Genomic DNA, 21,243 nt, shown 5'->3' with positions numbered 1-21,243 from the left:
TGCGCTTATAAGGCTATAAAAAAGGTATGCTGAAAAAATAAAGCTATTTAGATAAAAACTGTAAATGTTGTAATAGTTAGAAAAAGGAGGAGGTTAGTAGTTATGTGTAGTAATAAGGCATTTTTGGGTGGGCGAAATAGGGGGGTGGGCGAAAAGTGGGTGCTTTGACTTACACGGTGCGAGTGGTCGTTTTGAATGAAACAACTCCTTCAGCGATGGAATATCGGGTGCTTGTTCAATTGCTTCTTCTAGTCCACTTCACCAATCGAATGTCTATGGCACAACCAAGCTTATATTCCAAATGACTAACCCATTCTATTCTCCTATAAGTCAGATAGAAGCTCAGGAACAAAACGGCTTTCACTCGAGGACCTTTGACTTACCAAAACTAGCTTTAAACCTTTCTCTGGCATCTCGAAGTAGTGTAGATGGGCTCATTTCCGCTTCTAGTATCAGAATGGATGGATTTGGTAGCATGTATCTGGCCGTATTGGCCACCAACCTGCCAGAATAAGAATTGATTGTTGAGTTGATAAATCTCGAGAGCTATGCAAAGTCTGACTGGCGGTCAAACTTGGGTGCTAGCCTGTCCACGCAAGCGAGCGGCATTACCAGGCCTCATGGTGAGTGAACTTGTCCAATTTGCTTCAAGTATTTTGTTGCCAAGACTTATGGATTGGATGCTACTTGGCTGATATCTCTCCTACGCGGCGGCATTAAGTCCTTCCACGTCCAGAGTCTTTGGCTCTCACGCTTCTCGAAGGTGGGCGCGTCAGTTATGTGGCATGCTCGCAGTTGCAGTTCGAAGTTGCCGAAGTCATGCCAAATGAGGCTGTATTTTAAGTTTAGGTCTCTTCCATGCAAAAACAAGGAAGTTTTCCCGAAGTGTCGAACACGTTCACCTGCTTGAATCATGTTTGACGTTTCGCGAGCCGCTCCCGGTCCTGGCGTGCTGAAACTTTTCGACATTGTGCAGTTTTATGCACCTCATCTCTACGTTTTAGGTCGGGATTTCAGACGACTTGGCTTCAGATGAAAGACGACTCGTGAGAACGACGTCCGTCGCCGCCTAGGTCCAGTGGTTTTCTATTATGTTCTGCCAGGAACCGGCTACCAGCTCGTCACAAGTCTCACGTCCGGAGTAACACATTGACTTCAGCTGGTTCCCTTTGACCACGTCGCAGTGGGATATGGACCCCTCGACATCTCTCGCGTCACTCTCTGCTATCATAAATCATTCGAAACATAGATTTTCCCATAGTGAACCCTTCAAGGTCTCCGTGTAATCCAACCTGGCTATCATCAGCCATGTGGTCTGTTGGTTTGTGCAAAAACGTCTATCCCAATGACACTTTTTGTGACCCATTCAAGTACAATTCCTCACATGTTCATCCGTAATATGGTTGCATCGACAAGAACTTGACATGTTTGCCAGGTCAAGCACTTACAACGATGAGGACGGGGATGTAAGGCTACAGCGAGGGATGAGGGTGCAGCGTACAGGGGCATGGATTCAACAGGTCATTTATGAGACTTCGCGAGCGTTATGCGCCTCGGTAGACACAGGGCCGATGGGAGCAGTAATGTAGGTGGTCGGAAGAAACCAACGCAACACGCCCAACACATATCCACGTGAAGTCCATAAGGATGTCGGGCTATGGAAACCCGTGCACTGTCAGCGACACCATTTGGCCGCTTAGGAGACACAAAGGTCGACCTGGATGAGCGGCCGCCGGTCATGAAGACCTAAGCCATCTAGCCAGGTCGGCAGAGGGAGATAAGACGCGCCCCCTCCCCTCCGTCGATCTCGCGGAGTTATCCCCGCATGCACGGTCCGGGAATTAAAACAAGGTTCAGCCCCTCCCGTGGTGGTGAGGGGGGGAATAGAGGGGCCAGGAGATATGGTCAGTAAACCTGCCGCTCCCCGCCCAGAAGGGTATGTAGAGGAAAACACAGAGGAAATCCTACGGTTTTAGGCTTGTTTGGTGTGTCTTGAGATGTGGGATCCCGGTGACCAGGCTTCATAGGAAGAGCACGACTTCTTTTAGCTACTATACGATGCCTGGCTGTGTCAGTTCGCCATGGCGAAACCGGATGATTTTGGCGTTCCCCTAAGCAAAGAGGCCTGTTGATCACTCGCCCCTCCGTCCCATGAACTGCTACCAAAAGCATAATGGGGTAAACCCCTCTCTCATGGCCGCTGCACCTCAGAGGGATGGAACCCTTTGAGCGAGGGGAAGAGGGAGCTGTCGGTCAGACATTGCAACCCTCCGCAGTAATTAGGTGCGCTGCTCCTCATTCTCCACCTCACTCCTTGAAGCAGTCAGCCGAAGATGCCAGACCGACTAGCCTTGTGCTCGCAAGGAAAGACGTGATCGGCCTGCATGAGGTCTTGTGGCCGACCATCTCCCCCTCTCCAGATGACCGCATCATGCAGGTCTTCTGTGCCATCAAACGACTCCCCACGTGCTGCTCATTGTACCAACTCATAGACACACAGCGAATGATTCGGCCTGGTTCTTATTTCAATGTTCTCATTACTCACATATTTTCCATCCGGCAATCCAACCAACCAACCAACCAACACGAACGTTGTATGTAGCACCAGGCCCCGTTGTCCCCTCCCCCCCCCCCTAGAGGGGACTACACAGCTCGCTCATTAGCACGCACCGTTGCATGCTTCTGCATGGCACGTCACTGCGAGTCAACCAACCCTGGCGAGAAAGCAGTTTTCGAAAATAGCTTGTGTCGTTCGGTCGTCCCTCTACTTGATTTGATGCCGAGACGCCCGGAAGGGGCGGTTGAGGGACAATCTGATGTGCCCGAGAAAGCTGCGCCTTAACACGGAGCGTTTAAGTCGATTGGATTGTCAACGCTCATCTCAACGATCAAAAGTCAAAACGTTCCTTCTTTTCCAAGCAACTCTCTGGAGTATAACAAGAGAATTCCCCCCCTTTTTTACGCTGTGACCCCTCGTTCGTGTCTAGTACCTCTCTCTCGTGTTCTCTGCATCTTTGCTTGCATCTTCCTCAAGCTTCCGTGGCCCTTTAGTACCGGCACTACACACACACTCGGCACCATCTAGCATCTTTCGAGATGCATCTCACGCAGACGCTCCTCTCGTCCGCGCTGACGGTGCTGTCTCTGGCCTCCCTCACAAACGCCCAAAATACGACGACAACCGCTGGAGGCTCGGCGCCGACGGTTGGCGCCGCGGAGCCCTACAAACTGCAGACCCCGCCTCTCGACACGGAGTGGACGTCCCAGGTCGGCACGAATCCGTGGCCGGAACACCCGAGGCCGCAGCTGCGCCGGGAGAACTGGCTCAACCTGAACGGAATATGGACCTTCCAAGCCGCGAGCGGACACAAAGATGTCAGCCACCCGCCCGCCGGGAGCACACTAGACCGAGAGGTTCTCATCCCCTCGTGTATCGAGAGCGGGCTGTCGGGGATCCAAGAGCTTGAGGTCCCTCACTTTTGGCTGGCAAGGACCTTCCAAGTGCCCAAGAACTGGGGGAACCAGTCGGTGCTTCTCCACTTCGAGGCCGTCGACTACGAAGCCACCGTGTTCATCAACGGCCAGAAGGCCGCGTTCCACCGGGGAGGGTATTTCCGCTTCACGGTCGACGCGACGCAGTATCTTAAACCCGGAGGCAACAACACTTTGTGAGTAATCAGCATGTAAAATCCTTGTGTTGGGACCAAGCTGATACAGTCTCCCCCCCCTCTCAAGGCTTGTGTTTGTCTTTGACCCCACAGACGAGGAGGGATACGTCGTCCCAATCGGCAAGCAGACGAGGACGCCTTCGCACATCTTCTATCGCTCGTGCTCTGGCATCTGGCAGACGGTTTGGTTGGAGAGCGCGCCGCAGAACCACATCACGCAGCTGGATATCGCCGCTGACCACAAGGGACACGGCAAGTCGCATCCAAGGAATCGTCTCAACGGGCACATAATCACAGCTAACCCTGCGTAGTAAACGTTCTTGTCCACAGCTCCTCAAACTCTTCGTCGCAAGTCCAGATCGCCGTTGTAGACAAAAACGGCAAGACGGTCGGGCAGGGCACCGGAAACTCCGGGACCGCCTTCAACTTTACCGTGTCGTCGCCCAATGTCTGGTCACCGTCGACCCCTAATTTATACAACATCACCGTGAGGCTCGGAAACGATAACGTCACGAGCTACACCGGCTTCCGCACCATCTCCACCGGGGTTGTCAACGGCATCAAGCGCCCTCTGTTGAACGGCGAATTCATCTTCATGTTCGGCACCCTTGACCAGGGATACTGGCCTGACGGACTCCACACGCCGCCGAGCGTGGAGGCCATGACCTATGATCTGAAGGTTCTCAAGAAACTGGGGATGAATATGGTCCGCAAGCACGTAAGCTACTGACTGATCTTTGGATGCAATCTCAAAAGTCGGTGTTTGACACCCTGCAGATCAAAATCGAGCCCGACTTGTTCTATTACGCTTGTGACCAGCTCGGCCTGCTTGTCATCCAGGATATGCCGAGCATGACAGCCAACTCTGGACGTCTGCCAAATGCCGAACAGCAGGCCGAGTTCGAGCGCCAGCTGCAGATCATGATTGAGGAGCACAAGAGCTACACCAGCATCGTCACCTGGACCATCTATAACGAGGGTTGGGGCCAGCTCCGAAACGCGCCGTACCCTGAGGCCAAGCTCGTCGACGTCGTCCGCAGGATTGATCCTACGAGACTTGTCAACGCCAACAGCGGCTGGTTCGATCACGGATTCGGTGACTACTCGGACAACCACCACTACGCCAACCCCCAGTGCGGCACGCCCTTCTACTCGCTTGCTTCCTCTCCTTACGACAAGGCCCGCATCGGATTCCAGGGCGAGTTTGGCGGCATCGGGCACAACGTCTCCATCGAGCAGTAAGTCCAACGCGTTCCCGCCATCATATCTCTTTTTGTCGTCGTCGTCGTCATCGTTGTCGTCGCCGGTGATCATATGACTAACGAGGGGACGGCAGCCTGTGGAACGTGCAACAGGCCATCGACTCCATTAACCAGACGTACGAAATCGACGAGACCCTCGAGGCCTACAACTACCGCGGCCGCGTGCTCCTCAGGGAGTTCCGCGAGCAGGTCGAAATGTACGCGTGCAGCGGCGGCGTCTGGACCCAGACGAGCGACGTCGAGGGCGAGGTCAACGGCCTGGTCACGTACGACCGCCGCGTTCTCCGCCCCGACCTCGCGCAGTGGCAGGTCGATATCCAGAGCTTGTTCGACGCCGCCAAGGCCCGGAGCGGCCCCGTGAATGCCACCATGTAAGCAGCCAGCGGCCGCATATCCAGTTTTCATTCTTTTGAAATTCTGCGTAAGATTATGGGAGAATCAATAATGCTAAGGATGGAATGTCGTAATGAACAGTCCGATCGGGGACCAAGGTCAAATGCGATTCGTACAGTCTTGACCTCTTAATAAACAACGAGACAACCAATTTCTTTGAATTTCCTCGTCTACGATGAAAACCAGATAACCACTTTCCACTGCGTCGCGTCTTCCATGAGCTCCTTGTGCCGGTGAGTGACCCATGTACCTATCTGGGCGACAGGGGCGTATTCCGTCAATAGTACCGAGTGTCATCACGTGGGGCATCTGGCTGAAAAAGATCAAACATCAGGAAGCGAAGATTCAAGAAAGAATAGTAACGCTGGTTGGGAATCTTGTGTATCTTGCCAGCTGCTCCCGGAACAGACAGGTCAGGTTCCGGGTCTCCTGGTATGTTCTAGGGTGTAAAAGTCATTTCACAAAGCATGTTCTATCAGCGTTCCCATACAGAGTTCAACCATTGCTTTTGTCACTGTGGATAGGCTTTTGGCTAGTCTTTTGATGCATCTCTGCAGTCTCTGTGAGGGGGCCTTCTCACAGCGTCTTTCTGCTTTGCTCTACATTGGGGAAACGCAATGAAGTTTGCTCGGCGTTACGTTCAGGACCGTGTGGTTAAGACTCCAATAGGGTTGAATATGACTGTTTTCCATTTTTATTTACAGCTTTAACGTGAACCATGACAATCCTCTCATGACGCAAAGTATTTTGAGCGTTTGACCTAACAAGACGGTGTTGAAACTTTTGTTTGCTGCTGATGCCCTCTGCTCATTGATTGTTGCACATGTGAATAGGGTTGACAAGTACTATAAAAACGTTCAACGGGACCCAATCTTCCGGCGACTAGTAATTCCAAGTCTCAGAAACACGCACCAGGTTAGCAGCTCATTGCCGCTTGTGACTTGGCTCAGAGAGTGGAATTGCTGTGTTGATGAAGCTATTACACTACAAAAGTCAGATTGAGTGGATTCCAATATCAAGCAGACGCTTCATTGCCAGTGTTCATTTCCAGTCTTCGGCGATGGGTCTTCCCAGCAAGTCTTGGACGAGGCTCGTTCAAGGTGAAACTTTGGGCAGATCATTAATATTTGATGAGCAGCCATCCGGATTGCGGATGGACCCTCTAGCTTGAAGGTTAATAGATGGCCCCAGGGCGGAACAATCGGCGAACAGGTGGGGGGGGCAGAATCAAGACGAGTCGTGCTACTCTGCAAAGGGCGAGGAATACGAAGAACTCAGACAGGCAATCGGACATGACTAGGTACAAGGAAATGAGCACAGTGATTTTTCTTCCGTGACTCTTGAGAGCCTGCAGAACACGATGATGAATATATAGATGCTGGCTATTCCCGTCACAGCAGAACGAGCCCACGGTCTTGCATCCTCGTTGTCACTCTTTTCAATCAACATGGCCCCCCTCACACTCCTTTTCTCGTCGTTCGTTTTCTCGCTTGCCTTTGGCGCTCCTGTCTCTACTGGAGACTCGAATCTGGGCAGGGATCTTCTCATTGCGCAATCCTTTAGGCAGAAAATTGCTGGACCCGAAGGCATCACCAAGAACTGGACTGGTGGTAGCGACGTCTGCAAGCTCGATGGCTTTTACTGCGAACACAACCCCAACACGGGCGCCGAGGCCGTCGCAGGGATCGACCTCAACGGTTTCGGCCTGTACGGAGACCACCTGACGTTGGACGACTTCCTCGACAAGATGACGGACCTGACCTTCTTCCACGCCAACTCCAACAACTTCACGGGGTCGCTGCCGAAGGACCTCACGGCGCTCAAGTGGCTGTACGAGATCGACCTGAGCTCGAACAAGCTCTCCGGCCCCTTCCCGAGGAGCGTCCTCGACATCAACCTGACCTTCCTCGACCTGCGCTTCAACGAGTTCTCCGGCCCCATCCCACGCGAGGTCTTCGACCTCGACCTCGACGTCCTCTTCCTCAACAACAACCAGTTCTCGTCCGGCATCCCGGACAACCTCGGGTCCTCCCCCGTCCTGTACCTTACCCTGGCTAACAACAAGCTGAGCGGCTCCATCCCCAAGTCGATCGGGAGCATGAAGCACGTCCAGGAGATCCTGCTGCTGGGCAACGCCCTGTCGGGGTCGATCCCCAGGACGTGGGCGACGCAGAACCTTACGCTCTTCGACGCCAGCTACAACAGGCTGTCGGGATCCGTCCCCGAAGACCTGTGCAAGCTCGAGAGCCTGGAGGTGCTGAACCTGTCCGACAACAACTTGGGCGGTTCTCTTGGGCCTGCCTGCGCTGCTCTGGTCGATAAGAAGATCTTGGACGTGTCCAACAACTGTATCAAGGGAGCAAAGAACCAGAAGCCCGCAGACCAGTGCCGGTCCAAGGAGTGAAAGTTGAGAACCACGTGGTTTCTGGCTTTCTTTTTAAAGATAATTTTAGCCGTAACCGCTAATACTACACGACGTTCTGACGTGTGTGATACCTTACCAAACTTCTCATGGCCCGATCTTCAGATTGATCACTTTGAGTAGTAGGAATTAATACTCACGTGAGAAGGTTGAGCAGGGCGACACCGCAAAAGAAACATTTGAGCGCGAAATCACGAAAAAGATATGGGTTCAAAAGTCTTCAACAGAGCTGGAAGTCTTTGGTCTTTGATTTCACGGATCCCTCAACTGCTATCATCTCCAACCATCTCCATTCCCTCGAAGAGGCCTATCCAATCCTCTAGTCTCTCTCGAACAAACCAGTCCAGGTCCCAAGACTTATCCGAAACCAGGTCTTTATCACCATTCCATAGGTATATATCTGCCTCAATCAAACTCGCCGTATTTCCACTCTCGTCGCTTGACAGCCTGGCCTGGACCGTCTCATTTTGGTAAACCTCGCCTTCAAAGTCGTCGAGCTTCTTCCGCTGTGAGCAGGTTTTCGGTTGGAAGAGATATCCGTCTGTGCATGAGCCGGGTTCCCTTATAGCGGCCGGGAAATCGAGGCCGTGCAGTGCATAGCGGGCAATGTTTTCCACTTTGGCCGGACGGAGGAGGGCCGATATCTCCTCGGTCTTGGTAGCGTCGCCGGTCAGAGCCCAGGCAAGAAGAGGCTTCGCACATAGAGTACCGTAGATGAAGACTGGTTTTGGGATCGTTGCCATGGCCAATAGTAGCTACTGCGTAATCAAAAGGTCGGAGCTTGTGGCGGTGATGAGCTTTTGAGATGAGAGGGGCCTTGAGGGGTGGGGAGTGCCAGCATAGGTGATGACACGGCCACGGCCAGCTGAGTTTAGACGGGCTGATAAGCTCTTTATTCTTGTGCTCCCCTTGAAATTCCTGATGAACTTTCGGAAATTTAAAGGAGAGAAAAGACAGCGGGGTGAGTCTGATGATGTTGTGCAAACACGGCTCCTCGCTGCGGAACTGATTCACGTTGGATCTTTGGCGCCGGTCCAATCCAGATTTCTGCACATATAGTTCACCATTCAACCGGCTGAACCTACAAATGCACACGCCCACGTGATTTAATGTTACGCGACCATGGCACCCCCGAAGCTTGATTCATTGCTTTCTCTACGGAGCCGCGGTTCCCATCTGGCTTCGGTACACATCCAGCTCTATGGTTGACCATACGCGCGATATCCTCCCGTGCTCGAGCTGATACATGACGTGCTCGTGGAAAAGGACAGACTCGCCGTTGGGCTTCGCACCCCCCCACTCCTTGACCGGCGTCCCTGTGAACTCCAGCCTCGCCCCGATCTGCTGCGTGCTTGCGTCGGTGAACACCTCCTGGATTCCAAAATGGAGGCCCTCGATGGCGTCCTGGCTGTCGCTGATGAGGGGTATGTACTCGGCAATCGTGAGCTCACGGCCGTTGTGCTGGAGCTTCGGCCGGCAGAACCGGTCAAACTCTTGGGCCATGGTCTTCTCGTTGATGGTTTTGATGTAGCACTGATAGAAGAGATCGAGTTCTGCCGGTGTCTTCAACGGCGGTAGTTGGTTAGCATCGGAGGATGATGGCGATGGTGACGAGGATGGTGTGGAGGCCACCGACGGCTCTCTGTTCCGGAAACCATCCTCATCTCGCAGTGTTTGCCAAGAGGAGAGAAGATTGTCTGTGAACTTGGTGAAGACGATTTCCTGATATTCGAAAGGCTCCGGGTAGTCTCCAAGGGTCACGCGATTGATGAGACGTGCGGCGATGCTGTGGGTACTGGTATCGACAAGTATCGCATCGATCCTCACCTCCCTGTCGCTCTCATTGCCTGCATGGTCACCAAGCAGATATCCTCGAAAACGGCCCTTCGGCACCGAACACCCATCAACCACAACAGTCGGTTGGAGGCTGGTTTCCAACTCCCGCCACCTCTGTGCGTTGTGATCGTGGATTATTTTGCGAAAAACGGTCTCGTTCCTGCCATCAGAGGAAGCCATGAGGGCGGTGGGAGTGTTTCGGTCGTTCTGAAGAAATCGCAAAACAAACGAGCTGGTCTTGGCCGAGTGTGTGAGAGAAAGGAAGGATAAGGTGAAAGGTGGTGATATTTTGACGGTTGAGATCGCGCCCTTGACAAATACACACCGAAGCGGGGATGACCAAGGATTGCGAGCGGGGTCGTCCCCGAATCTGCGTGGCAGACGGTCTGGAGCAACGCAGCCTGGCCGGCCGGGTTCGGGGCAGCGGGGTAAGACGGCCGAATCGGAGCGGCGTGGGAGCGAGACCGGCTCTCTGTCGATACATCTTGACAGACCTCTTTACCCTTCTCGTAACTAGGTTTCCGTCTCGTTGCAGTCCGGCGGGGGCGATGCTCTCACTCCCTTTCTCTCCCCCCCCCTCTCTCTCTCTCTAAAGACACCGGAGCTTCGGACGAGACCCCACTCGACCGGAACGGCGCCGAAAAGCCACGGGCGGCTGAGCAATGTGGATCCCGTGGAGGCGGCAAAGGGCATGTTGCCTATCCTTTCTTTTCAATCTTCTTCGCCTTTTCTTTCTTCGGTGTTGCGGGTTTTCCATTGGTGTCGGCGTTGAACTATTGCTGTCTTGGATGCATCCAGCACCCAGGGTGCATGGTATTGGCTTGGCAGCTGAGCCGTGCCTCCGGAACGACCCCCCCTCCTTGCCCCTGGCGGTGTCTCCGCTGGCTGTCGAGAGTGAGTTGGAGGCACGAAAATACCTCGAACAGCCGGGGTCTGAAGGGGCAGCCTACGCCTACAGTAGACTTGTCGGCTTACTCACAACACACAGCATCCTAGTTGACAGCTCAAACGCCTGGGACGAGGCTTTGATCAACACCTATCTATATTCAGGCTACTACTCATGGTTCTCGAGAGCCAAGAGGCTTCTATTCTTGGATCCGTTTCTCCACATTCCGCGGCCGAGATGGAACATCTGCCGCATTGTTGAGTTCCGTACGGGCCATTGCACCCATCCCAACTCCAACCAAAGCAAAACTGTCCAGAAAGGCCTCCCCCCCCCCACCCCGCAATTCCCATCTGGTGCAAGTGAGTAGATGCAGGAATAGGAAGCACCCGCCGCCTCAACCGCCCTAGTCTCGCTGTCCAGCCTGCAGGAACACGCCGCTAAAAGCTGATGGAGCGCTACGAATGCACAGCTGGACGCCGCCATTCCCATTTCTCTCTCTCTAACTCTCTTCTGGGCCATCTCCCCCCGCCCACCCTGATGCCCTAAGCTGCGGATGTGATTGCTCGCATGCACGCCGCCCATGTTAACCCACGCTGCCATCTTTCTCTAGGAGAGCCGAGGGGTATCGACGGCACACTTGACGGACGAACAAGTCCGCGAGCCGATTACCACTTCACTCGCACGCCCTCCCTGGCATCTGCTGGCCCTGACACCCCACGCGTCGAGAGTCCAGGCCTGAATCGCCCGTGATGCTCGACATGGAATGGAAAGGGCAAAGTAGGATCGCGTGCGCCTTGCTCAACTACTCATAAGGTCGCCCTCATCCCTTTGTCATGCCCCGAAGAATCCTTTTCGATTTTTTCCATTTGGTATTCTTTCACCCTCTTCTCCCTCGACTTTTCAAAGCGCGCTGCTTGCAGGCGCCTTCTGGTCGTCTGCTGTTTGCTCGATGCACAGTACATACCATACCACGGGCTGTTCTGACCGCAAGGGTGTTCTGCCACTGTTTGTTCCTCGCCGCATCCGGCTCCTGAGTTCTTGCAATTTCCTTGCTTGACTTTTTTTGGCCTTTTTCTGCCAGGATTTCCCCTTCTATATCCCTCTCCTTGAAAGGGGTGCAGAATCGCGACAAGGCCGAAGAGACGATGAGGTCATCCACACGCGCATTTCTGTCCGCCGTGGCATCGGTGGTGTTGTTGGGCGCATCTACCGTCGCAGCACAAGGGTTGGAGGAGGTCCTCGGGAAGCAGGCAAATCTGACGACCTTCCGCCGCTTGGTCAAGGTACGGGAACTGATATGACGACGACGACTGTCGCCTAAGAGCAGCCTTGGTCCCCCGGGTCTCTCAAGATCACGGCCCTCGTTCAGACTCGTCGCAGCTGACAAAAGCGTGCTACAGGAACATGAAGGCATCTTCTCGAAGCTGTCTGAATCAGGTGTTACGGTATGTACGTTTCGCTCGCATCTCCACGGCCCGAAAACTTCAGGTCAAAACCAAAGACGAAAGCCGCACGCATTGGCATGTCACAATGCTCGTTTCTCATGGCGAAAAAAAAGAAAGAAAAAAAAAACCCCTAAACCAGTCTCTGACGCAAACGCCAGATCCTAGCTCCGAGTGACTCGGCCTACCTCAAGGGCCAGGGCTGGGACTCGAACAAGGACGAGATCACCGTCGCGCTGCAGTACGGCGTCCTCATCGGCAGGGTATCCTTCGGCGCCCTCTTGCCCGGCAACTCGACCCTCCACTCGACCCTCCTCACGGACGCGCGCTTCTCCAACGTCACGGGTGGCCAGCAGGTCCTCGTCACCAAGCAGCCCAACGGCGACGTCGTCGTGACGTCGGGCATGGCGTCGCGCACGACGGCGCTCGATACCGACATCCCCTTCGACGGCGGCCTCGTCCAGGTCATCGACAGCCTCATGGTCTCGCCGGCCCGCCTCGAGAGGACCGCCCGCGACGCGTACCCGGAGTTCACGTCCTTCCTCGGCGCCCTCTACATGGCCGGCCTCGTCAACGAGTTCGCCGAGACGAAAAACGTCACCGTTTTCGCGCCGCGCAACGCCGCCTTCCAGCGGGTCGCCGCCACGCTCTCCGGCATGGACCGCGAGGCCCTCCGCCGCGTGCTGCGGTACCACCTCGTGCCCTCGGCCGTCGCGCAGGCGTCATCGCTGGCCAACGGCACGCGGCTCGCCACCGCCGTCGACGGCGAGTCGCTCGACGTGACGCTCTACAACAACGACGTATTCGTCGACTCGGCGCGCATCATCCAGACCGACATCCTCGTCGCCAACGGCGTCTTGCAGATGATCGACGCCGTGCTCAATGTCGACGCGCGCAACGTCGTGCCCAACGTGACGGCCGTCTCGCAGGCGCCCGTCTTCACGGTCACAGGGACGGCGGACGTGGGGACCGCGGCGCCGACGCCCTTTGTTTCGGCGCTGCCGTGCACCGCGGGCTGTCCGGTGACTGGCGGCGGCGGCGGAGGAGCTGGTGGTGATGGGGCCGGACGGACGGCGACTGCCGGAGTGGCTCAGAGTTCCAGCACCGGTGGCGCCGCCGCCGCCGCCGCGAGGTGCACCGGCGGTCTGGTCAGAGCAGCAGCTGCTGGAGTGGGGTTGGGTCTAGCTGTGGGAGCAATGGGCGTCGCCCTCTGAAATGGTTGGGAGGAAGAATGCATGAATACAGGCAAGACGTGCTGTGGCTGTGATGGTCAAAGACACGGTAGGAGAGTTCGACCGAAGTGGACTTTCTTCACCTTGGACGGTCAAAGACAGCGAGCCGAGAGGTAGAGGCCGCGGTGTGCTGCCCTTTCTGGATATACAAATACTTGGAGTAGCGGATGCTGATATACCCGGGCACGATTTGAGTGAGCGGCTGTCGAGCCTCGTTTAGTGTGTTGCTCTTCCCCGCTCCTCTTCTCTCCCTCCTCTTCTTCTGCAAAGGAATGACAGGTTGGCTTTCGTATGTCTGAAGCCCGGGGAAAGACGGGGGTATCATACTCCCACCGGCCACACATTGGTCTGAGATGAGTAACCACCAATGGGCAATCATCCCACTCGGCGATGCTGGATCAGGCCTAGCCTAGGTCGCATCGCTCGCTGCGCCGAGAGTTTCGCAGTATTATCCTTTTTTTTTCTCCTGTGTCGAAACCCTCGTGTGTGCGAAAGGGAGGGAGGACCAAGTGATGTGTGTACACTGACTACCGTGTGGACTTGGCTTCGTCCGCGACAGCAGAGTAGAAGCGCCCAGAGTGCCCAGGGCGGCAAAGGCGGAACGACTCTTGGACGGGGAGAGTGAGTGTTGTTTTGTTGGCTCCGCTTGGCGCCGATCCGTGCGGGTGGTTCCTCACGAGCTTCCTCGCAGAGCGTTGCTGTAGGTTTGCGAGTGTGAATTCCCTCCATCATTTCTTGTCGAATGATGAGGTCTGAAAGAGCCATAGGGCTGCTATCTGGCCGGTGAGGAGGAGGGAGGGTGTGGTGGGGGGAGGGGAGGCCGAGCTACGGTAGTGCCGGACGAGACCCGAGACGTGGGGAGAGGGAGAGACGGAACACGCGAGTCGCTCCTTGCAGATGCAACACTACAATGTAGATCTACCCGGCTCAGAGTCAGTCAAAGCATGGGTGGTACGGATGTGCTTCCTCCGGCATATCTGCTACAGCAGGGTAGGGCTGCCAAGGAAAGGCCAAAGGGGAAGAGGGGGGGCTACGAGAAGCTTTCATCGCCGCCGGGGATAATGAGGGCTGATACATTTGCCCTGAACGAGGCTCTGACGGGATGAAAGTACATGGTAGTCCTGTACGGTATTTGGTGTTGTGTTGGGGTGATGAGGGGAACAGATTACGGAAAAGAGGCCACAGCACATCTACGTCTACATCTACTACTATGGTGGCAGGCGAAAGGTTTGCTTGCCATCTCTGTCAGGTAGAATGGAAAGGTGCAGCCACACTTGCATCTACAGTATAGCAGTATCTCTGGCTGCTCACGTACCTGTGTCATGTACTCAGGCTTCACTCCAGCCGGTCAACGTTTGGAGAAGGGCTAGGCTACTCAGTCCAAACGCTATACAGTACTGGACGCACCGGAGGTCTGGAGTCAAAATCTGCTGCATAGCACAGAATGAAGAGGAAGAAGTAAGTACCTTAGGTACCCGTCGCTGTTGAAGCCTGAACAGCTGAGAGCTGGGGGTAGACCTTACATCGTAGGCTTTTACTCGCCTCGCCGCTCTGCTTACCTGTAGACGCACTCCGAGAGACAGCCGGCAACAGTATCACGCTGGTGTTGTGTGTGCCGTGTCGAGGGTGACCTGTCCAAATCTTCAGACAGATTTCTGAGATGGACCGAAACATCAATCCAATCACAATCACCTACCAAGGCTCGAACGGGGTCCTTCGATCTCCGAGTTCCTGAGCTTCCTCTCCCCTCCCTCGTTCCCGTTTACTAGCCTAGAAGAGAGGAGATACTAGGCCCAGTTCGGTAGCGAGTTGGTGCACAGATGCGGGCGTCCGTGGGATGGCCCCCCTCCCTTGCATGGCGCCCGAGGTTAAATGGTGGTAGCGGCCGGCCCAGGATGCGCGGATGCTTATCTGAAGATGTGAGGGTTGCCTTGTTTCATGATGGCTTCAAGATTTGGGAGCACACACACTCACCACACACACACACACACACACACACACACACACACACACACACACATCTTGGGACGTGTGTGGGATAAGGGCGGATCAGGAGAGAGACGCCGGGCCGCCAAGAGACGGCAGATGTTCGGTGAGGCCAGCTCTGGGCAGTGTTCCACGTCCAAGAGAACAATGCGACTCTTAAAACCCCTCATGTGCTCGTCGACCCTGCGCTTAATCATGACTGCCTTGTGAGTCTTTCTCTCTCAGGCTCGGCGTTTCTTCGTGCAAGCCCCAAGTGCCCCTCCCTTCCCTTTCGTTGCGTCTCGCTCTCTTTTCTCATTCTCTTGAGACCTTGAGCTGGTCTCGCCGATAGCTGTGCTATCTTGATCGATTCAATTCTTTTCTATTTTATTTCTTTCTTTTTCTTGATTAGCTTCGAAGAGAGCGTGCGTAGGCGAGGAAGAGGAACCGGCAAGGAGAACGAGAGAACCAGAGAGAACTCGGCAGCAGACACGCAAAGATGAGGTTCACCTGGTGGACTTTGGCCTCGGCCGCCGCCGTGTTGGCGGTGCCGGCTCCTCAGGGAGGTCAGCAATCGCCAACCCCGACATCCAGCAGCGGCGCCCCAACGGCGCCCGCATCGCCCAACGCCAACAACGCCTGCGCTCAGATCCAGCCCAAGGCTCAGGAGTTCCTCCAGGCGAGCCCGAAAGGTACGTGTGGTGAAGGCGCGGAAACCAGGTTTCACGCTCAAGTGGGAGAGAAACGTAGAGGGAACGGCGGGAGAGTTGCAAAAGAGACCTGTTTTGTAGGCTTTTTCAGAGTTACAACTCGCTAACAAACAATACCCTTCTCTCCAATAGCATCCCCCCAAGTCCCCGCGCAACTGGCCTTCGACTGCCTCCAATCCGTGCCAAACAAGCCGGGCCCGGCCAAGGACCTGATCAAGAGTGTCAAGGCCTACGCGCAATGGCAGTCGACCCTGGCCTGGCTCAAGTCGCCGCCGGCGTCGTACATGCTGCCGGCCACCGACATTGAGGCCGGTCTAGACGACATCGAGAGGAAGGCCGAGGCCGGCCAGTACAAGAGCGAGTACGAATTCCAGCTCGCCATCTTCCAGCTCATCGCCTCGGCCCACGACGGCCACTTTGCCTTCCGTGGCGACGTGTTCAAGGGCTTCAGCTTCCGCAACAAGCTTGCCCAGGACATCGTCTCCGTGTCCCGCGACGGCGTCGAGGTCCCCAAGCTGTACCATCTGTGTGAGTTTTCTTCTTTTTTTTTTCTTCGTCCATACTTGATACATACACGACCGGCATACACTCAGCAGCTGGCAGCCGAGCAGATGAATATGTGCTAACCTCCGCCGGCCCCAACGCAGCCCAGCTCCAGAACGGCACCTCGGCCCCCGCCATCGTTAGGATCAACGGCCAAGATGCCGTCACCCTCATCTCCGACCTCAACCTCAAGTTCAGCGGCTTCCAGGACCCGGACTCGCAGTGGAATGCCAACTTCCGGTCGTACGCTTCCAACGAGAGCTTCCTCGTCGTCGCCGCCTCCCTCGCCTTCCAGGGCAACAAGGTGACGTTCACCTACGACAACGGCGAGGAGCGCTCCGAGGACAGCTTCGCCCTCATCCGCAAGGGCGCCAACTTCACCGGCGTCAACAGCGGCGAGGACTACTACAACAGGTTCTGCAACCCGGAGAGCGCGCCCAAGCCCACGCCCTCGGCCCCGGGCACGATGCCGAACCAGACGAACCCCAACGCGCCGTCCAAGCCCAGCGGCCCGCCGCCGCCTCCCAAGCCGACCATCGAGGGATACCCCTTCCCCGTTGTCCGCGACAGCGGCGCCAACACGACCGCCGGCTACTTCTTGAACGGCACCGGCTACGACGACGTCGCCGTGCTCGCCGTCTCGGCCTTTGCTCCCCCCGACTCCATCGACGCCGTCGAGTACTTGACCAACTTCCAGAGCACCGTGGCCGCCTTCTTGGCCAAGAGCAAGGAGACCGGGAAGAAGCGTCTCGTGATCGACGTCGCCGCCAACGGAGGCGGCTTCGTCGTCGCCGGGTACGAGTTGTTCGCCCAGGTAAGACTCTTACTGTTCTCTCTGCGGTAGTCTTTTTTTATTGTTTTCCTTTCTTTTGCTTTTTTCTCCCTCGATATTTTTCCTTTTTTTCCCCATGTAGTCTCATAAACTAAAACCCTGTGTCAAAACAGCTTTTCCCCGAAGTCACCCGCTTCCAGGCAAACAATCTCCGTCTGTCTGAGGGCATCGTCAACTTGGCCCGCCTGGCGGCCGCCATCCCGTCCAACTTCACGCCGTCGACGCCCGAGGAGAAGGAGGCGATCGAGGCGCTGAGCGCCAGCGCCGTCGTCAGCAACCTCCTCCCCGGCAGCATCTACACGCCGGACGGGCAGGCCTTCACGACGGTCGACCAGATCCTCGCGCCCGTCTCTCTCAATGGCGAGAGCTTCACGGCCTACCAACAGGCGCCCCTCAACGATACGGATCCCACCTACAACCTCACGGGCGTCGGCACCAAGGCGAATCCGCCCCCGCGCGTCTTCGACCCGGAAAACATCGTCCTCTTCACCGACGGCACCTGCGGCTCCACCTGCACCCTCTTCGCCTACCTCATGATCCTGCAGATGGGCGTCAAGACCACCGTCGTCGGCGGCCGCCCCAACACGGGCATCATGCAGTCCATCGCCGGCGTCGAGGGCGCCCAGGTCTTCGCCTTCAACGACATTACAGCCGACGCCAAGGCCATCATCGCCCTCGCCCCCAAGGACAAGAAGGAGGAGATCATGGCCGGCGAGCTTGGCGAGCTGGCCAAGGGCTACGCCATCAAGCGTGCCACGGATCCCAAGAACGGCGGCGGCATCAACGCGAAGAACGCCTTTTCCATGTCCGACGCCAAGACCCCGCTGCAGTTCCTGTGGGAGCCCGCCAACTGTCGCATCTTCCACACCCGCGAGTCGCTCTTCAAGCCCGATGCCGCCTGGAAGCGCGTCGTCGATGCCACCTGGAGCAACCCGATGCAGTTCTGCGTCGCCGGCAGCCAGGTGCCCGTCACCAAAAACGCCACCATGGATCCCCAGTACAGGCAGAGCAAGAACAACACTGGTCTGCCCGTCCAGGCTACTGCCGCCGAGGGCGTGTCCGGCGCCGGTCTGAGGCTCGCCGTCCTCATTGCCGTGTTCACCGTGGCGGTGTTGAGTTTGTAGGGAACACGAGGGGGTTTTTTTTTGGGGGGGGGGGGGGGGGGGGGGCAGTTTGGTTTTGCCTGAACCCAAGGATCGGCTTGATATCCCCGAAGACGTGAGGAAGACCCCCTTCATTTGGGCGACCATCACCAAGGGTGTTTTTGCGGTGGCTAGGCGAGCTTTGGCGTCTGGAACCCACAGTTTGAGACACAACTCTCTGGTCATTGAGGCGCGATAAGCAAAGTCGTGCGACCCCTGCCCACCAGAGGTCGCCAGACAGAACCCGGCTTCGTAGTAGAGTCGAGACGAGGGGAAGAGCTGAATGGATTGTAGCGTAGCAGGAAGCGGTTTAGCTTCTCTGAAACCTTTTGAACATGATTTTCGAAGTCTATTTGGCGTTCGGTGTGGGTGGGCCATACATCGTAGATCGCAAACCCTGCGGTTAGGAAGAGGGGGAGGATCTCTGGGTTTTTACAATAGGATTATTCCAAATGATCACAGCTCCCTTCTCCTCTTCCTGTTGAGCTACTGATGATTGCACGACTTATTGGTATGTATGGACGTGGGGAGTGTTTAGTATTCCAGCAATGCATATGATACTTCCATTGGATCTTGAACGTTCGCGCATGAATGAGCACCTTGCCAGAGGAGAGCTGTTAGGGAGAACATGAGGGTCGAGACACTCAGTAGCACGCTTACCAAAATCTAAAAAGGCCCAAGGCCCAGTAAGCTTACTATGAATTTCATCCATCCGTGAGATCCGTTAGATCTATGAGATGAGACGCTCAGTTGGGATTGGCCGTAAACGGGTCGTACCCGACGATCGACACGCAGAGCGGTGATGTGCTGATCTTGTGCAAACTTTCCCCGCTCCCGGTATGCGGATCAGGGAAGTAGGAGAAGGTCTATCGGAAATTCCACTTCAGGACCGCGTATCCAACAGGCAGGCCGCCCTTGACGACAATAATGTGAGAGGCACTGTACCACTTTGAGTTGAGACTTGGTTTCACAACGTCTGTCTGCTTCCCCGTCCGGACTCCGACATTTTGCATTCTGGGCATTGGACTACAGGGATAGGCGTCTTGGATATGCCAAGCCGGCCGCACCTTTCTATCACACGCCGATTAGTACCTTCATCCCGTCCATGTTGTTCCCCGCCGGTTGGTCCCAACCATCTCAGAATGGTCCTCGACAGCTGCTCACTTGGTCTTCAAAGAACAATGCCCCGAGATCACGTCGTTATCTTATACAAAGCCTGATCCATATGTGTGATTCCAGTCTCATTCTACAAGAACAGTACTATCCAAACTGACACAGGACAGAATCTCTTTGAACACGTATAAAGAAGAGTTCGCAACTCGCCAAGTCCCACTATAACACCAAACAATCAAACATGATCGTAACAACGGTCTCCCGGCTCATAGAGCAGCCGTAAACGCGGCAAGGCCGCAGAGCCACGCGCCAGAATACATCAGGAAGCGGACCTTGTGCAGGCGATCCCACTTCTCAATCAGCTTGCCGCTCTTCCTCCTGTCCATCTCGGAAAGCGCCACCTTGTCGTCCAGCGCAATGAGAGCCTTGTTGGTCGGCATGATGGCCATGGCCGTGTAGGGCAGGACGATGACGCTGCAGAGCGCGGACATGAGGGCGAGCCGCCGGGAGATGGGCGACTCCCCCAGCGCAAACGCCCCCAGGTGCAACGCCGCCGTCAAACCGGTGCCGACAACAACGTATCTCTGGTTGCCCCCCAAGCGAGTGTCCTAGTCAGTCGACTGTCTCTCTACTAGGATGGCGTGGAGATGGGAAGGGGGATGAGGCACTGCCAAGATGAGTTGACGAGCAGGGAAAAGCATGTTACTCACAGCGGCTTCGTCGAAGAAGAGCCTCCATACCCTCACTTTCTGCTTCGCGCTCAACGAGCTGGTCCCGAGCTGGTCCCTGATGATGGGCAGCGGCCCTGTGAGGGTGAGCCCGACGTTGCCAAAGAGGAGCGATGATGTAACGACGAGGCCGGCGCCGAGCGCACACGCGGCCGGCGGTGCCCTGCCGAATGCGGCGACGTAGGCTGATACGGACATTGCGTGACTCTCTTTCTGGTTGCTGATCCCTCGCTGCTCGCAAGTCGTGTACAGCGACTTGAACTTGTGGTTGCGCTGGTTGCTGGACAGTGAGTGAGTGTGTGCACAGACGGCGATGGCGATGATTGTTGATGATGTGAAGGGAGGCTCTGTGATTGTTGTCGTGTTTTCCCCTGAGACCACGCCGCCCCTCGTAGAATGGACAGCGCTTGTCCCGACGCGGGATAGAGGCTGACTATGTATGTCTTACTCTTTCAACACACGCGGTATCAGGGGCTGGTTACCTGGGGGCCGATCAGACTTCTGGCTAACTGTGTATGGCTGACTAGATGCGCCTCTTCGACCTAGTCAGTCAGCTTGGGCCCTATGATTTCACTCTGCAGGCAAGCAGTTGGCTTTTCGCTCTGATTTGATCAATAAGCATTCACGGCGCTATCAACTCTTCCGGTGCATTGCATGCGTGTCGTAGATGAAAATCTCAACCGGGAAGTTCTTGTAGAAATGATTCTCTACGTGACGTGTAACACCTCAATAAATGTTAATCGGTTGTTAGAAGTTTCGGCGTAGATGGAAACTCCGTCACCAAACTATTATTTAGATAATATGCCATCCTGTTACCCCCCCTCTTAGATTGAACCGTTCTGAGTAGGCTGGTAACGGCATCTTGTCTAGCGATAATGACCATTTTAGTGAAGAGTCGTGTAATAGTGGATGCCTTCAGGCCAGTGCTGTTATTCCCTAACTTCCAGACTATCCGTAGTTGCGTGGATTCCAGTTCGGCAATGAAGGCAGATTCTCACATATCTGACAATACATAGTTGTTCTGATCTAGTTAAGGGAACCTCTTAACACATCAATCAAAATTTTGACG

The 21,243-nt window shown here is 55.4% G+C and overlaps 7 protein-coding genes across 7 annotated transcripts; 4 read left to right on the top strand and 3 right to left on the bottom strand.

The window, feature by feature from the left end:
• The first annotated feature begins 2,667 nt into the window (after positions 1-2,667).
• On the top strand, positions 2,668-5,987 carry CDEST_09632 (Putative glycoside hydrolase, family 2, immunoglobulin-like beta-sandwich). The gene is made up of 5 exons (XM_062925791.1): positions 2,668-3,668; positions 3,736-3,920; positions 3,980-4,386; positions 4,446-4,906; positions 5,005-5,987. The coding sequence occupies exons 1-5, from the start codon at positions 3,097-3,099 to the stop codon at positions 5,303-5,305; spliced, it is 1,926 nt and encodes a 641-aa protein (XP_062781842.1). The 5' UTR covers positions 2,668-3,096; the 3' UTR covers positions 5,306-5,987.
• A 783-nt stretch (positions 5,988-6,770) lies between these two features.
• Positions 6,771-7,727, top strand: CDEST_09631 (Putative leucine-rich repeat domain superfamily; the record flags this gene model as incomplete). The annotated part of the gene is made up of 1 exon (XM_062925790.1): positions 6,771-7,727. The coding sequence occupies one exon, from the start codon at positions 6,771-6,773 to the stop codon at positions 7,725-7,727; it is 957 nt and encodes a 318-aa protein (XP_062781841.1).
• Positions 7,728-8,008: 281 nt separating this feature from the next.
• Positions 8,009-8,488, bottom strand: CDEST_09630 (Putative gamma-glutamyl cyclotransferase, protein AIG2; the record flags this gene model as incomplete). The annotated part of the gene is made up of 1 exon (XM_062925789.1): positions 8,009-8,488. The coding sequence occupies one exon, from the start codon at positions 8,486-8,488 to the stop codon at positions 8,009-8,011; it is 480 nt and encodes a 159-aa protein (XP_062781840.1).
• A 319-nt stretch (positions 8,489-8,807) lies between these two features.
• CDEST_09629 (Putative polyketide cyclase SnoaL, NTF2-like domain superfamily) lies at positions 8,808-9,868 on the bottom strand. The gene has a single exon (XM_062925788.1). It carries the CDS (start codon positions 9,759-9,761, stop codon positions 8,901-8,903), a length of 861 nt encoding a protein of 286 aa, XP_062781839.1. The 5' UTR covers positions 9,762-9,868; the 3' UTR covers positions 8,808-8,900.
• A 1,302-nt stretch (positions 9,869-11,170) lies between these two features.
• CDEST_09628 (Putative FAS1 domain-containing protein) lies at positions 11,171-13,527 on the top strand. The gene is made up of 3 exons (XM_062925787.1): positions 11,171-11,750; positions 11,868-11,912; positions 12,071-13,527. The coding sequence occupies exons 1-3, from the start codon at positions 11,613-11,615 to the stop codon at positions 13,121-13,123; spliced, it is 1,236 nt and encodes a 411-aa protein (XP_062781838.1). The 5' UTR covers positions 11,171-11,612; the 3' UTR covers positions 13,124-13,527.
• A 1,544-nt stretch (positions 13,528-15,071) lies between these two features.
• On the top strand, positions 15,072-18,327 carry CDEST_09627 (Putative Tail specific protease, ClpP/crotonase-like domain superfamily). Its single transcript, XM_062925786.1, has 4 exons — positions 15,072-15,798; positions 15,949-16,344; positions 16,464-17,173; positions 17,305-18,327. Exons 1-4 carry the CDS (start codon positions 15,606-15,608, stop codon positions 18,313-18,315), a joined length of 2,310 nt encoding a protein of 769 aa, XP_062781837.1. The 5' UTR covers positions 15,072-15,605; the 3' UTR covers positions 18,316-18,327.
• Positions 18,328-19,712: 1,385 nt separating this feature from the next.
• Positions 19,713-20,372, bottom strand: CDEST_09626 (Putative anthrone oxygenase; the record flags this gene model as incomplete). The annotated part of the gene is made up of 2 exons (XM_062925785.1): positions 19,713-20,054; positions 20,157-20,372. 2 exons carry the CDS (start codon positions 20,370-20,372, stop codon positions 19,713-19,715), a joined length of 558 nt encoding a protein of 185 aa, XP_062781836.1.
• Positions 20,373-21,243: the final 871 nt, after the last annotated feature.

This window comes from Colletotrichum destructivum, chromosome 6 (assembly GCF_034447905.1).
Source record: "Colletotrichum destructivum chromosome 6, complete sequence".
NCBI classification, from domain to species: domain Eukaryota; kingdom Fungi; phylum Ascomycota; class Sordariomycetes; order Glomerellales; family Glomerellaceae; genus Colletotrichum; species Colletotrichum destructivum.
This window is presented reverse-complemented; position numbering and strand designations above follow the sequence as displayed.

Excerpts from the sequence above, each read along its gene's own strand:
- CDEST_09628 (XM_062925787.1), top strand. The coding sequence starts at position 11,613 with ATGAGGTCATCCACACGCGCATTTCTGTCCGCCGTGGCATCGGTGGTG. Across the intron at positions 11,751-11,867 it reads CCTTCCGCCGCTTGGTCAAG|GAACATGAAGGCATCTTCTC; the intron begins GTACGGGAACTG and ends AGCGTGCTACAG. Across the intron at positions 11,913-12,070 it reads TGTCTGAATCAGGTGTTACG|ATCCTAGCTCCGAGTGACTC; the intron begins GTATGTACGTTT and ends CGCAAACGCCAG.
- CDEST_09632 (XM_062925791.1), top strand. The coding sequence starts at position 3,097 with ATGCATCTCACGCAGACGCTCCTCTCGTCCGCGCTGACGGTGCTGTCT. Across the intron at positions 3,669-3,735 it reads CCCGGAGGCAACAACACTTT|GCTTGTGTTTGTCTTTGACC; the intron begins GTGAGTAATCAG and ends CCCCCTCTCAAG. Across the intron at positions 4,387-4,445 it reads TGAATATGGTCCGCAAGCAC|ATCAAAATCGAGCCCGACTT; the intron begins GTAAGCTACTGA and ends GACACCCTGCAG.
- CDEST_09629 (XM_062925788.1), bottom strand. The coding sequence starts at position 9,761 with ATGGCTTCCTCTGATGGCAGGAACGAGACCGTTTTTCGCAAAATAATC.
- CDEST_09627 (XM_062925786.1), top strand. The coding sequence starts at position 15,606 with ATGAGGTTCACCTGGTGGACTTTGGCCTCGGCCGCCGCCGTGTTGGCG. Across the intron at positions 15,799-15,948 it reads CCTCCAGGCGAGCCCGAAAG|CATCCCCCCAAGTCCCCGCG; the intron begins GTACGTGTGGTG and ends TCTCTCCAATAG. Across the intron at positions 17,174-17,304 it reads GGTACGAGTTGTTCGCCCAG|CTTTTCCCCGAAGTCACCCG; the intron begins GTAAGACTCTTA and ends GTGTCAAAACAG.